At 37.1% G+C, this 15,255-nt stretch overlaps 2 protein-coding genes across 2 annotated transcripts; both read left to right on the top strand.

The window, feature by feature from the left end:
- Window positions 1-511: 511 nt before the first annotated feature.
- Window positions 512-2,421, top strand: LOC137941370 (pentatricopeptide repeat-containing protein At3g02490, mitochondrial-like). The gene has a single exon (XM_068786743.1). The coding sequence runs from the start codon at window positions 698-700 to the stop codon at window positions 2,237-2,239; it is 1,542 nt and encodes a 513-aa protein (XP_068642844.1). The 5' UTR covers window positions 512-697; the 3' UTR covers window positions 2,240-2,421.
- Window positions 2,422-5,668: 3,247 nt separating this feature from the next.
- LOC137940787 (metal transporter Nramp7.2-like) lies at window positions 5,669-8,839 on the top strand. Its single transcript, XM_068785913.1, has 13 exons — window positions 5,669-5,797; window positions 5,888-5,966; window positions 6,036-6,076; window positions 6,175-6,253; window positions 6,340-6,444; window positions 6,535-6,644; window positions 7,196-7,377; window positions 7,485-7,554; window positions 7,647-7,820; window positions 7,914-8,018; window positions 8,108-8,239; window positions 8,330-8,425; window positions 8,498-8,839. Exons 1-13 carry the CDS (start codon window positions 5,669-5,671, stop codon window positions 8,837-8,839), a joined length of 1,644 nt encoding a protein of 547 aa, XP_068642014.1.
- Window positions 8,840-15,255: the final 6,416 nt, after the last annotated feature.

The raw sequence follows: 15,255 nt of genomic DNA, 5'->3' as shown, positions 1-15,255 counted from the left end.
CATAAAGATTTGGTTAAGTCTCCATAATAGTAGTAACTTGAAAGAGTTTATGAGGAAGAAAAACTGATCAACAGAGACTGCTGCCCATGATATACTCTCATAGAGATTTTCTTTTCCTTTTATTTAATGACAAGACCTTGACTAGCAAGGTAATATATAACAAAATAGATTTTCATAATTTATGTATTACCCTAAAAATTAAATACGCAAAAAATGAGCTAATGGCGTCACAATACGTATTAGCCAAATTGCCACAATAACCCCTTTTCTCCATGAGAGTCATCACTTGAGTCTAGAAGGAGATGGTACAAGGAAGTAGAAAGGTTTCGGGAGCCGACTCACAAAAAACCAAGTCCATTAACTGAGTCATGAGTCCGTTTATTGACGATTTTAACCGTCCTTCAGCAATTAAATCACTTCTATGGTCCTCTCCAAACAAAAACAGACACAGCGAACGTGCGAGCGTGCTTCGCTGAAGACTTGGTGACCTTAATGTTGCGCCACTGTGCCTCTTGGAACTTTGGCAGCTCTCAGCCTTTCACGTCAATCTTCCGCGAGTCGGAGTTTAAACCTTCCAAAAACCCTAATCAGGCGTTGTAACCGTCGGCTTCGCGATTCCTTCCAAGGTCCCGTGAATAGTTTGTACGCCTTTCTGGGTTATCCGCTCGGAATACTTCAATTAGTCGCTCTAGAGAAAATGACAACTGCGTGGAGATTGATCCATCTGCGAAGATTTTCTCGCGTCGCTACCCAATGCAGATCCGCGCCGCTACTGAAACGGGTAACGACTTTAGATTCTCCAGTATCTAGTGCTTTCCCTTCGTTTATAACCAACCATTGTAGAGCCGATGTTGCTTTCGGACCTAGTGGAATCTCAGGACGTAGCACGTACCGTTTGTTTTCGTCTGAACTGGCAATGGAACGGGAAAATCTCGACCACGCTCGTCTGGCCGAGATTTTTTCGAAAAAAAGCAGTTCTGATGAGATCACAAAGGAAGTACAGTCACTTGGTCTTCCATTAGACCATGAAGAAATCGTGTCAGTGCTTCTGAGTCTTCGTGAAAAAACTGAGGTTGCTCAGAGGTTCTTCGATTGGGTTTTGGAGACTGATGGTGAGAAGTTAGGTTCCAAGTCCTATAATGTGATGCTAGGCCTTTTGGGCAGCAAAGGATGCGTTAAAGAATTCTGGGATATGGTTGATAAAATGACTAACAAAGGACATCTCATGGAGATAGAAACATATATTGAGGTCTTGGGGCGATTTTTCAAAAGGAAAATGCTTAAGGAAGCAGTGGATTTGTATGATTTTATGATGAGTGGCCCGAACAAGCCACCGGTACAAGATTCAGTGTTCCTTTTGAAGAAAATAGTGGCAAGTAAAGACCTAGATATGGAGTTATTTTCTAGAGTTATTCGGATTTTTACCACTGGTGGAAATCACTTGAGTAAGCGGAATTTTGACTCAGTTCTGAAATCATTAACTAGTTCAGGTAAATTGGGTGAGTGCGATAAAATTTTGGAGGCCATGGAAGAAGGCGGTTTTGTACCTAATAGGACTGTATATGGTGAAGTTGTCTCAGGACTTTGCAAGGCTGGAAAAGTGGATGAAGCCGCTCACTTTTTAGATAATTTGGAAAAATGTGGTCAAAGTGCAGATTTGAAACTCTGGGTGTCTTTAATTGATGGATTTTGTGCAGCCAATGAAGTTGATCAGGCAATACACTGGTTTGATACCTTGCTAGACAAAAAGGGCATGGAAGTTGGTGGTTCTGCTCTTGAGGTATTGATAAATGGCTTTTACCGTGTGCATGGACCACAGGATGCATGCAAGTTTTTAGTTAAAACGGTCAAAGAAAAGCAATTAAAACCTTGGCACTCGACATACAAAATCATGATAGACAGGCTATTACAGAAGGAGAAACTTAAAGATGCCATGGATCTACTTGGGTTGATGAGAACTAATGGTTTCCCTCCTTTTGCGGATCCTTTTATTGGCTATATTTCGAAGCAGGGTACAGGAGAAGATGCTATTAATTTTCTAAAAGCAATGACCATCAAGAGGTTCCCCTCTATGTCTGTTTTTCTTCTTGTGTTTAAGGGTCTTTTAGAGCAGGGAAGACATAATGTGGCACATGATTTGTTGTCTCTGTCTCCCAGATATATTCGGAGTCATGTTGATGTTTTAGATCTATTTGCTTCTTTGAAGATAAACACAGATGCTCTGCATTCTGTTGCCTAGACCATCTACACAATGATGAGCTTTACTGTTCATGAGGGACTGTTGTATTTGGTATTTCTTCTTAACATAATGTCCATTGCTACTCTCCACAGTTTTGCATCTAAGCCTTGGCCTAAGTGCGAGCCTTTATAGATGTTGATTGAGCAACTCTTTAAACACAGTAATAAATGTCCTTTTCATTTTCTCTTTTACTCACACATGTTTATTTTTTAGTCCAATATAATATCATTCGGTCATCTTGAAGATTTTGACTTTTAGCTATAACATTTATTTTTTCTTATATTTTTTTATTCCCGCATTTTTTTAATCTGCAATGGGAGCAGCTGGACAGGAATTAAAATTTTTTGTGTCTATCATCTGCAAATGGACATTTTTTAAGGTAATCTCTTTCCAATTTCTGGATGTGAATGCTGTTTTTGTATTTATTAAGAAAGTTTTAGTTAATTCTGTGCTTCTGTGAAATCTTGTTGTTGGGAGAGGGCTCTAATGGTAAATGTTTTTTAAGAGCAGCTATTTGCTGGAATTCGTTTGTTGTTTTTGCTCTAGATTTGTTACGCGGATCAAGCATTTTTTAAGCTAGTAACTTGGTGTAGACTTAAGACACAATAATGGGGGGATCTTGTCTGATCAAAATGAAAGGAAAACAACTCTTGTTTGTGTTCCCTCATTCCAAGAAGGAACTAAAAATTTTATGTGTTGGTTTCTTAGGGCCTGTTATTGCCCTTTCCAGTAAATTTTGGAAATTCTTTTTCTCTTAGAAACAGATCTCCAAAGATATTAATCTTCCAGCATTTTATGAAAACGCATATCTACCTAGATATTTATGCCTACAAAGTGAAGTAATTTTTAGCCAGGGTTTTTCAGGCAGGAGAAGCCAGACTGGAAAATTATTGTTCTTTGAGTTCTTTCTCTTTCTCAATCCAAATATTCCCCATCATCTCGGTGCCCTCATCTCCTCCCATGTTCTTGTTATCAGCTTTCGCATTGACCTTGGACGGGCAAGGACTTATCTATTTTGTTCTAGCACCTGTTCATTCTAGAATTTCGCTCCCTGGAGTGCTCCTCATTCTCTAACTTCCGCCATCTACTCTCAACTGGAAATTGGTGTTTCTGTGCTCCTTTTTTTTTCTATAGTGACCTGGTTTTCTTTCCTGAGATTGGAGAGTGGTAGATTTACTTCCTGGAAGAGATATTGGAGGTTGTTCAAAGTTAATAGTAATCTTCCATGCATATGAACAGGTAAAAGAATATGCTATCGACAGTTTGTCTCTTACATTCCAACTATATATTCATCTCTAGCAAAGATTTGACTCCCTTTTTTCTGAAGTTATGTCTTTCCTATGGGACACATGCTAAGATTATCCTTGCTGGTTTCATTTGCTCATTTGTGGAAGTTTGGTTCTCCTTTAGCTTAATTGTTCAGGATAATAGCAGGTCGATTATTTTGGACTCTTGTTTTGTTTTCTTTATTCTTCATTACTGTTTGGAGATTGCTAGGAGATTGTTTGCTGTTTAACTATTATTGTTCAAGATGATCATGAATGCATTGACCACACACCATTTGATGAAAAATTAGTGACATTTGTATCTAAGACAGATGGGAAGTAAATAATTTCCAATTCAGAAGTTCTTGTTGATTGGAGAAATCTGCAAGATAACTTAGATATCAGTTCATGGTTGTCATGCTCACGTTGTCACTGACATGATCAACAGCAAGTTATGGATAGTAAAGTGGTTCATTTCCTTTGACTTTTTCTCTTTGAATTTTGTATCTTTTATTAGGTTTGAATTGGGTTTTATGTCCGAATGGTAAAACCCTAGTCCTACCTCCTTTAAAAAAAAAAAAAACAAAAAAACAAATGAGGGTTCCACTTCTTACCTGTAACTTCAATTTTTCAAAAAATTTACGTAACTTAACAGCCAGGCACATGTCCCTCTTTTGAATACTAAAAAGCCAAGGCCACCTTTGTTATTTGCTTGATGTGCAACATCCCAGTTTGGACTGACCCAAATTGTCCATGAAATAAGCTCAAAAACAGTATCAATGTGAACCAGTTATAAATGGAATACACTATTTCACATATTCTTTATTTACCTATTTATCAAATGATAGAACAGGGTAAATAAATAGAAATAATCATAAAAAAAACTATTTAGGACCCAGTGGATCTTACAAGATTTCCATTAGCTAGATTTCATATACCAAAAAATGAGAAACAAATTAAAAGTGAAATCAATCAAACAAATTGCAAATGGGAGATAGAAATATCATGGTTAAATGAGAATGAGAGAGACTGCCAAACAGATTTAAAAGGTTCAGGCAATGCTCTCAATCCACAAGAGCAAAGACCTTGTGTGTCACTTTTTGTTTATTGTTCTTGCTGTCACCAAACAATTCGGTGACGATACCAGTGCATGACAAGAGCTAGAGAGAAACGATTAAAAAACAGAGAAATTGACAAATGGCAGGTACAGAGAGGTATGAAGCATGCCTGAGCGACTCTGTATGACGATGGAGGGCGATGTGTGAACGCTCTGCTAGTGTCTCCAGCTCTCTTCTTCGTTTCATCATTCATGACGTCAAACGTCCTACAAAATTGGAAGCACTTGTTCATGCCGACTTGCGTTAGCTAAATTACAAATGGCATGGCTTTAGATCCTCTCTTCCACATGATCCAAACCCCATTATTCTCCAAACCAGTATTCAAATCCAGAAGCGATACAGCAACGATCGATCGGCAAAGTCAATGTTCAGTCACGGGAGGAGAGAATTATAAAAAGAAAAAAGAAAGGAAAGCAGGAACGCAGCCGCCAATAAAGCTTTCCTTACCTCGCCAAAAGAATTATCTACTCGACTTGTGAGCTCAAATCACAATCAAGAAACACAATGGCTAACAATGGCTACTGGTAATAAGAATTATCTCATCTCCCTCACAACGTGCTGAAAGAGCAGCACTGACGTTTTGCAATTTGAATAAGACTGAAATAAGCTTCTTGGCTGGTTCTTGAGCTGAAAATTTTGATCAGAAACAACGATATAAATCCCTTCGGTCACTCCAATTAGAAGCCATGGATTAAGAATAAACCCATGCTCTTGCTATTTGGTAAGAGGTTTTATTACTTCTGCTAGTTATTTTTTTATGAACCTGTTGTTGTTGTTTATGTTTAGTGCAGTGATTCAACCTATTCACTTTCTAAAAGAATGGTTGCATGAGAAGTGACTCCCGACCGACCTTTCTCTCTCTTCGTCTCCCTCAGATTAGTCAAAACCAGTAGGACAATGAGCTAATGGATATCGTTCTCCAGTCCACCCAGTGTAGTCTTCAGTTATAAATACTTTGACAGAAGACCTGGTTGAACGCAGGGACATCCATTGAAAGAGTGGCGCAGGAGCTCAGCATTGACTGACAGAAACACTGGTAGAGAAAGATGGGGAGCAACGAAACGGAAACAGCAATTGGGAAAGACCATCCGTCATGGAGAGGGAGCAACAGGATTGCTTCACTTGATGTTGTTGCAACTGGAGATAAATATGGGCAGCAGAAATCTGAGGATAAAGTGAATTACTGTTATCCTTTTTGTTTGCTTTTCTCTTGTTGAATTCGTTGAACAAGATTCATTTATTCTTCTGGATACTTTGATTTTCAGAGACCTGGATGGAGAGAATTCCTTGCCTACGTAGGCCCGGGTTTCCTTGTCTCTTTGGCCTATCTCGACCCTGGCAACTGTAAGATGAAGAATTTTTTTTTCTCTCTCTCTGTACTGTAATTTTAACCTTGTTATGAAAAATTTGCAGTGGAAACTGACCTCCAAGCTGGAGCTAATCACGGATACGAGGTAAGTGTTAATTGGATGCAACCAAAATGTCCTTACTAAAATGATCTAATAAAAGGAGTCATCGGCGACTGATAGAAATTAACTTAACGAATGCGCAGCTGCTTTGGGTGATTCTGATCGGACTGATATTCGCCCTTATAATTCAATCGCTAGCAGCAAATCTCGGCGTCAGTACAGGTTACAAAATCAGAACCCAGCTGCATGCAACTGGAGCAAGTGAGCTTTGTTGGTTTGTCATTTTAAAATCTTCACAATTCTTGCAGGGAAGCATCTCTCCGAGCTCTGCAAGGCAGAGTACCCAACGCCGGTAAAGTATTGCCTCTGGCTTCTCGCAGAGCTCGCCGTTATCGCAGCTGATATTCCCGAAGGTGCGTTGACATCTTCTTCAACGATCGGTCAGAAAATCAATATTCAATTCCACAATTCGGGTTTGTATCGATTTGTTTAATTTTCTTCAGTGATTGGCACGGCCTTCGCTCTCAACATTCTCTTCCACATCCCCGTTTGGATCGGCGTCTTACTCACCGGATTCAGTACTCTGTTGCTTCTCGGTCTACAGCGATACGGGGTACGGTAAAACTAAAACTCCTTTCTCTTCTACATTGAGTGCTTTGTCTTTGTCAGGAGACCAGCGAATCTCTGAAAGCATTAAAACGATCAATAGCTCCAAGTAACAGCCCATTTGATCATTAACGCCAAAAAACAACCATAGTTTACTCCTGCTCGCTAACACCACGTGTGTCTGAAATCCATAAAAAAGGTCAGGTTTGGGGAAGGGAAGTTAGACGGAGAAGAAGGTCGGTTCTTTGTTGCTATCTGCAACTCTTTTCTTCTTCCGAAGAAGAAAACAAAGATTACTGATTAAGGCTACTCAATTTTCAATATCAAACATCCAACTGGAGCAAATTTTGCTTCAAGGGGCAAGAAATCATTTATTTCTCTTAAATGATCCTCCTAGATGGAACTCCCACATGAATTGTCTGGATGTCACGTACCCCAAAGGACAATTTTTTAGTCTGGAAGGATAAAAAAAATTACAATAATAAACTTCTACGGAAGTTTATATAGATGTAAGGTATAAACGTCACTGTTAATTTGAAATTTTCTTTAATTTTGCAGGTGAGGAAGCTGGAACTCCTGATATCCATACTGGTATTTGTCATGGCCGGCTGCTACTTCGGAGAACTGGCCTACGTGAAACCCCCAGCAAAAGAAGTATTGAAGGGAATGTTCATACCAAAACTCAAGGGCAGCGGAGCCACCGGAGACGCCATTGCTCTCTTGGGAGCCCTAGTGATGCCGTAACGACCTGCATCTTATCCTAACTAATCTCATTAAAATTCCAAACTTTATTTTTCTGTGAAAACGAATTCATGGTTGAGAAGATTTCTTCTTGCTTCATCGACAGCCACAACCTCTTCCTCCATTCGGCGCTTGTTTTGTCAAGAAAAGTGCCTCCGTCTGTTCATGGTATCAATGTAAGTATACGGGGAATCGAATTAACAGCTGAAATTCTTAGTTGCAACGAAGGGAAATGAACTGAATATTTGTCGATCGAGTGTTCCTCCAGAACGCCTGCAGGTACTTCTTAATTGAGAGTGGGTTCGCATTGTTTGTGGCCTTTCTCATTAATGTAGCGGTCATCTCCGTCTCGGGCACTATCTGCTTGGCCGATGATCTTTCCAAGGAAAATAGTGACAAATGCAGTGATCTGACACTCAATTCTGCCTCTTTCTTGCTCAAGGTTAGTTCACCTGCTGCTGACCTCATCTGCTACAGTAGAAGAGATATATTCCTCCAATTTACAGTAATGTTTATCTGTTTTTGGATTCAATAGAATGTGTTGGGAAAATCAAGTTCCGTCGTATACGCCATAGCTCTGTTGGCATCAGGCCAGAGCTCTACGATCACCGGCACTTACGCTGGTCAATTCATAATGCAGGCAAGTGCTTCTTAAACAAACGTTTCTCTCTTAAACATCTCCAAAAGATTTGTCAAATCGTAAACTAATCTTTTGTCTCGTATGGGCAGGGATTTCTGGATTTAAAGATGAAGAAATGGATAAGAAACCTGATGACCAGGTGCATTGCCATCACCCCTAGCTTGATTGTCTCCATTATCGGTGGCTCATCTGGTGCCGGCCGCCTCATCATCATAGCATCGGTGATTCTTATCTTCCCTTTATTTTATAGGAGCTTGACTCATTCTCCCTGGCTTTTCTGCTTGTTGTTAATGTATTTGCTTCCCTTGTAGATGATTCTCTCCTTCGAACTGCCGTTTGCTCTGATTCCACTCCTCAAGTTCAGCAGCAGCAAGACCAAGATGGGTCCTTTCAAAAACTCAATTTATGTAAGTCAAGTTACAGACAATTCTATTGATCTCCACTATCAGTCATGCCTATGATTCGAATTAAATTTGCAGATAATTGTGTTCTCATGGGTCCTGGGCATGGGCATCATCGGCATTAACGTGTACTACCTGAGCACCGGCTTCGTGGGTTGGCTGATCGACAACAACCTCCCGAAGGTGGCCAACGTGTTCATCGGCATCTTGGTCTTTCCTCTCATGGCGGTATATGTGCTTGCAGTGATTTACTTGACCTTCAGGAAAGACGTGGTGGTGACGTACATAGACACCACGCCTAAGCTTGAAGCTTCCGCGCAGACACAAATGGAGAAAGGCCTCTATGGGAATGACGGGGATCATGGCATGGATGTGGTGCCCTATAGAGAAGATCTTGCTGATGTCCCTCTTCCCAAGTAAAATTGCAGAGATTCTGTGTAGTTTTAATAGATCAAGAGGGGGAAAAGAAAGAGGAGAAAACACATTTTACAACACTAAAAAAAGAAGTTTTAGTATCGAAGTAAATAAAATGAGAAAGTGGTTTTTCATGTTCTAGAATTTTAGAAATTGAAGTAAATTTCAATTTTTATATAGAAGCAAGAGAGAGGAGAAGAGGAGGAGACATTCGCTAGAAACATGAATTTATGGCAAGATTTAGAGAGAGACGGAGAGAGAAGAAGGGGTTAGTCAACTTTGGTTGCACCCAACTTTATGTACCTAAAAAATAATGCAAGATTTAAAGTAATTTCATTGTCTTCACTTTATTACTAAAAATTGCTGAAAATTAAGAAATTTTAACTTAACATAAACATTAAAACATGGGTGCGGAGATGAAAATTGATCGATCGTTGAAAATAGGACCCTAATCAACTGTCTAGATCATCGACATCAATCAACCAAAGAGATCAAAAGTCAAACTTCTCAAAAGTCAAAGTATGGAGATTTAGTCAAAGGGTCAATTGAAGGTCAAAATTGAGTATTTGATCAATATCAGGGTTAATTATTGAGATTAAGGCCTGATCGTTTGTCAAGATGAAGTGAATTTGTAGTGCCACAACTAAAGATCAAATCAAAGGGGATGCAACCTAAGTGTCATCTAAGCTCTACATAAGCAACCACCTGGCACAATTGGTGACATATGGCATCATAAAAAAAGTTCACCCGAGCAAGAGGGGTGACACATGGCATCATAAGAATGCTCTACCAAAGTAAAGGTGCCAAAAGATAGTGAGGTGTCACATCTTCATCAAATGGAGAATAAGTTTTTTTTTTTTTTTTTTTTGTGGTCTTCTCCCATTGTATGTGAACTAGTCAATTGTCGAGGGAGGGAAAAAAAGGGCTACACCTACCAACGTATAAATAGAGGTTTATTGTAAGCTTTCGAAAAATGCAAGAGAAAATTTTGAGAAGAAATAATTTTGTGATAAAACTTTATCCATCAAGTGAGAAAGGTCCTTTCAAAAGATCAAATCTTCATGTTTCCTTTGAGCCTTCTATCAGATTTTTATAGTCAAAGTTGGATCCACCATCCCAATATGGAATCAAACTTTCTCGTTAAATTAAGTGGAGATTAGCACTAAAATTGAAGTTAGTCGATGAAGGAGATTAGTGTTAAGCAAAACACAAATTTAGTTCATGCATGGAGATTGAATCAGATGACCAAATAAAAGTTTGGACCCTACATAACGTGAAATTTTATAATTTTCTTTTGTTCTTGTATCAACGATCACACTGTTTTCTAGCCGCCTTTTTTGTACACCCACAATGGGTTAATAAAATAAAATACAAAATAAGAAGATTTAATTTAAATTTAATGATTAAATTAAAATTAAGTATACTTAAATTTTATATAGGCTTAAGTCCATACTCCTTTTTTTTTATAAAATTATCCAGAATTGTATGCGTAATGTATAATATATATACTTTTGTTTGCGTGTTAGCATGGGCTTGCTTGTTAGAAGATTACCTTGTTGTGTTCATGCTTACGAGTTTGAAATTCAATCTGTTAACGAAAATCCGAATTTCAAAGTAGAAATCCAGCCATGGACATCCATTCATTGCCTACTACATAGTGTAACGGGTGCCAGATCAATCGATATGAAAGATTGGTAATTAAAATTAGAGTGTTAGATCAAAACCATCACTCATCTTATGTGGAAAATTTAAGCTAACTTAACCATTCAATTTCCCGTTTCCTTTTACATTTCTATGTTGTTTGTCTGCGACAAATCCTCATCTCTTTTAGAAATCTGATTTCAGAAATCTTAGAAGAATAAAACTTGGGGAATCTTCTTCGTATTAGGTGCAACAGTAATCTTTCGCTCGTTTGTGCAACTATGGCGTTTTATTGCTGCTCCATTTTCTTCTAGGTACGAACGATGAACCAAATTCACTTCTAATACTGGCACGAAGAGTACAAATCCATCCTTAATATGAGGTACAATTGCCCCTTCTAAAATTTCGGAAACAAAGGAGTTTTACCCCCGTTTCTTCAAGATTTCTTCCCCTACCTTACAATGCATGCGTCCCTGTCCTTCGCCTCAGAATCATCTATTAAAATTTCCACTGGTCCTAGGAACGTATATGTCATTTTTAGAGTAATACATTTGTTCGATGGAGTCCCGTTCCAACCCAAAATGACTAGCCACTTAAGAGGTCTATTGGTTGACCTTGCAACCCAATACCATATCTTAACTCTTATCAATGTGGGACTTGTTCTCTCTGACACTCTCTCTATGTTCGGGTTTACACATAGTAGGCATGAGATGTGAGCACAAACTCCAAACGGAGCATAACTAAGTTTCGGTCCACACTCATATCTTACTTTGATACCACTGTTGGATTGAATTAGTTTCATCCCAAATGATTAACTACTTAGAAAGCCTTCTCACTCAACAACATTTTGCTCCAAAGACAAGTATAAGACACTCTAATTGTTACTAATTATGACAATAACATTCACTTATTTCTTTTATTTCCGGTAGAGAATGAGCAAGCCAATTATTGTTAGGTATAAAATAGGGCAAACACTAGCATTGTGTGTTGCAACCATCTTGTAGGAGGGAGATTTGCTTTGGTATCTTTGGTAGTCATGCTTGTTAACAACAACCAATATTAGAGCTCATATCTAGCCATTTTGGTTTACCTTCTGGGTAGTAGAAAACTTGACTACTACCTTACGATTGTGTTAATGGTTATTTTCTATTGCAAAAACTTGCATGTATTGGGATTTATATGTTGTTGCGTTTCACCTCTTGAATAAAAGTTTATACAACCATTTGAAAAAAAAAAAAGCATTTGGAAGCATGGAAACGGAGAATGTATGACAAAATAAAAAAATGATCAAACAAAATTGCTACAAAATGATGATTATGAATGTGTAAGTATAAAGTGCACTAGTGTGCAATTATTGCTCACATTAGATTAGATTTTTCCTATCTTCGCATTTGAGATTTATTTGTTGTATTTTATTGGACTTTGTTTTTTGAAATTGTATCTTTCATCTCTTTAAGTATAGAAAATAAAAATAAATAATCCAATTAAAAAAATATTCAAAAAAATATTTTCCCTCTTTAAAGGTTATTTATTACCACCTCTTTAATTTTAGTAATATTGCCAAAATAAAAATATAGATCAGTTGGACCATCAAGTATCTTGGCAAAAAGTGTCCATCCTGCTCAGTCATTTTGAAAAAGTTGTACTTGCCTAAATGTCCATTATTGGCATTAAAGTGAGTTTGTAGATTGAACTTATGATTTCTTGGAAACAGATATAGGAAAGATTATTGTATTTAGAATCAACATGTGTCTCTTCCAAAAGATTTGTGAGAGTTTGCATTTACAAACTTAGTCAATATAGTGTATAATTTTTCACTTTCATCTTGCAATTAGAATAACATCCTTCTTGAGTATGTTAGATGGCCATTGATGTAACTAGTTTAAGTTTTGTCTTTTCTTCACTCTTATTATTGTGAAGGGTATTATTATAATATTATATTTTTATGATTTATAAATAGAGTTTAAGGGGGAGGGTTAAGAACGAGTCTATAACCCTATTCTTCCACCTATTTTCTCCTTCTCCAAATTCATCACTCTTGCTATTCTCCTTCTAAACCTTTTCTCTACAACACTTCTTCCTCTTCTCACTCCTTAATCCTCTTCATTGGCTGCTAATTAGTTGGTTTGATATGACTAACTGTCAATTTGATGTCTTAATTAATCATTGATGTAGTAAGCATCGAATCAACATTCATTATTGTTTTATTCACTCTTCTCTATTTTTTAGAAGACTTCGCAGCTACTCTCGGTACCAACAATACTCAATTCAATTATTCTTTTTGAAAAGATTAATAACACTCGGTTCAACTTGTTGGTAGCTTATTATTCAGTTCTAACATAATATTTGGTGCACAACTTCCTTATTCAAGGATGGACTTGATGCAGATTATCTCATGTGTCCTTATTATTCTTAAGGACTTTTACTATTTACAAGTTATCTGCTGCTAAATAACTACATATTTGGTATGTGTTATTTGGGCATTGGCTCATTTCCACATTTGTTATAGTGTCTATTTGATTGAGACATTATTATTGAAGAAGAACCCCTCGACTGCTTGCCTTGGATTCATTATTTGCTTACTGTTGTCGAGATTGGATCATATGATGAAGAATTTGAATTACTTCAGAAAATAAAGCACATGATGGCCCCAACTTCTTCATCTTATCTTCCTATTGATTCCCTTTTACCCATTTATTATTTGGCAGTCTTTGTCCTACCATCTTTTATTTGACTCTCACTTACCCCTTTAGCCAACCCTTTTGAAGTGTTGCTTTGGTTGGTCCCTTAATATATATATATATATGTTTTTAAGTCATTTGAAACTTTTTATTGGTACCATTGGGTTTTTTTATCGTCGTCTTGTGAATGACAGGTCATACCCACTTTAGTGATTATTATCACTATATTTGTTCGAAATCATTTGAGGTTTGTTCGACTTATATTTTATCGTCCATTTCTACCATTAGAAAGTTTGTGCCTGGTGTTGCACTTATCCTTGGAGCACCGTGATAGAGGAGTTTATTACTACATTTATGTTATTTGTTTCAAGTTGGTATCACTGTCATTACCTCCCAGCTTGAGGGGAAGTGTTGGAAGATATGAATTTGTTGGAGGGTCATTGATCTAATTAGTTTATGTTTTATGTCTCTTCTTCACTCTTACTAGGGTGAAGGGCATAATTATAATATTGTGATTTTATGATTTATAAATAGAGTTTAAGGGGGAGGGTTGGGAACAAGTCCATAACCCTATTCTTCCTCCTATTTTCTCCTTCTCTAAATTCATCACTCTTACTCTTCTCCACCTAAACCTTCTCTCTACAACTCTTCTTCCTCTTCTCACTCTTAACCCTCTTCTACTTTGATTATACATCATGGAATCCTAAGTTTCTACACTATAGCTACTCATATATTGTTGCCTAAAACAGGCTAAGGTTCTTTATTAGAGTATCAATGGCTTGTACATTTGTTTCTTCTTTCACAGCTGGTTGAACAAAGTTCCATGCAAGCATTACATATCTTTTTGGAAAAGCACATCAAGCATTGCATGTTGTTTCTTAAGAAAGTGGCATTCAGATTTTGTATTTTCATCCTTTGACAGTGTTTGATAAAGAAAATCTTGGAACGTCCCGATCACCTGACTTAGGTTTGTTCCTTCCATAGTATCCACATTAATACGTACAAACTAAGTTTCATGAAAAATCCTTTTGGAATAAAGGCTAGTACAATGTGGAAAACTTTGACACAAAATTCTACCTAATTTTGTACTTCTCAAATCTATTATCAATGGTTGATGTTTGTTTTTGTTGAATTTTGTAGGAAGAAAGAAGAACGGAGAATTTACAACAAATCTCTCTCCCCTATTTATAACTTAAACAATATAAAAATTTATCCATGTCCTTATAGCCCATAAATCCTAGGAATTCACTATCTAAAGTAGAAAATATATTTCTAAAAAATAAGTAAAACCTAATTATACCTTCTAATATTGCCGCTCAACTTGGATTATATGGCTTTGGCTTGTTACAAAATTTGTCTCCTAGTCCCATAAGCATAAAAAGAAATACAAAAAATTATTTTTCAAAAAAAAAAATCAACTTCAAGAAACTCAAGTCTATGTGGGTTTTATGGTCTTCAACCTTCAATATCTTTGCTATAAAAATTTCATCTTCCATTTTGCCCATTGGATGTTCTTAACCACAACTTGTGGAATTCTTCATTGTTGGTCACCTGAATTTTTTTTCATAGTAGGCTTCTACCAAATACTTCACCTAAAATATTTCTCCTCTTCAAGCAAGGGACCAAAAGAACAAAAAGACCGAGCTTGGATGAAACAAATATGGGATAAAAAAAATCACTCCTAGCCAATTTACAAAACTTCATGCACTATTCAAAATGGTCTATGTATTGGATGTTGGGTGCACTCTTTCTTTTTTTGTAGTTAGTGGATTTATAGGTATTGCTCCAAAGTGACGAAAATTAATAATAAATTGAGGAAATACTAGACATTTTATACGAACTCAAAGATTTAAGTAAAATGTCGTAGCACTCATACGTTAGATGGAAGAAAGTGCATCATGCAACATTCATACTTCCAAAATGACTCTTTTGATTTAGAAACTTCAAACAAAAAGAGATGCTCGTACTAGCTAACCCAGTTTTTAAATGTAAAGAAAAAATGAAGGAGATGCTCATTAAATCAATAAATTAATGAGAATGACCAATTTTGACACAAGAAAAGGGGGAAAACATTTGAAAACTTGCAAGACCATGAATAAA

This window comes from Aristolochia californica, unplaced genomic scaffold (genome assembly GCF_029961685.1).
Source record: "Aristolochia californica isolate CCGP_79_NKW_82.1479 unplaced genomic scaffold, dmAriCali1.0.hap1 SCAF_9, whole genome shotgun sequence".
NCBI classification, from domain to species: domain Eukaryota; kingdom Viridiplantae; phylum Streptophyta; class Magnoliopsida; order Piperales; family Aristolochiaceae; genus Aristolochia; species Aristolochia californica.
Note: the sequence above shows the minus strand (reverse complement) of the source record. Positions and strands in the feature narration are given on the sequence as shown.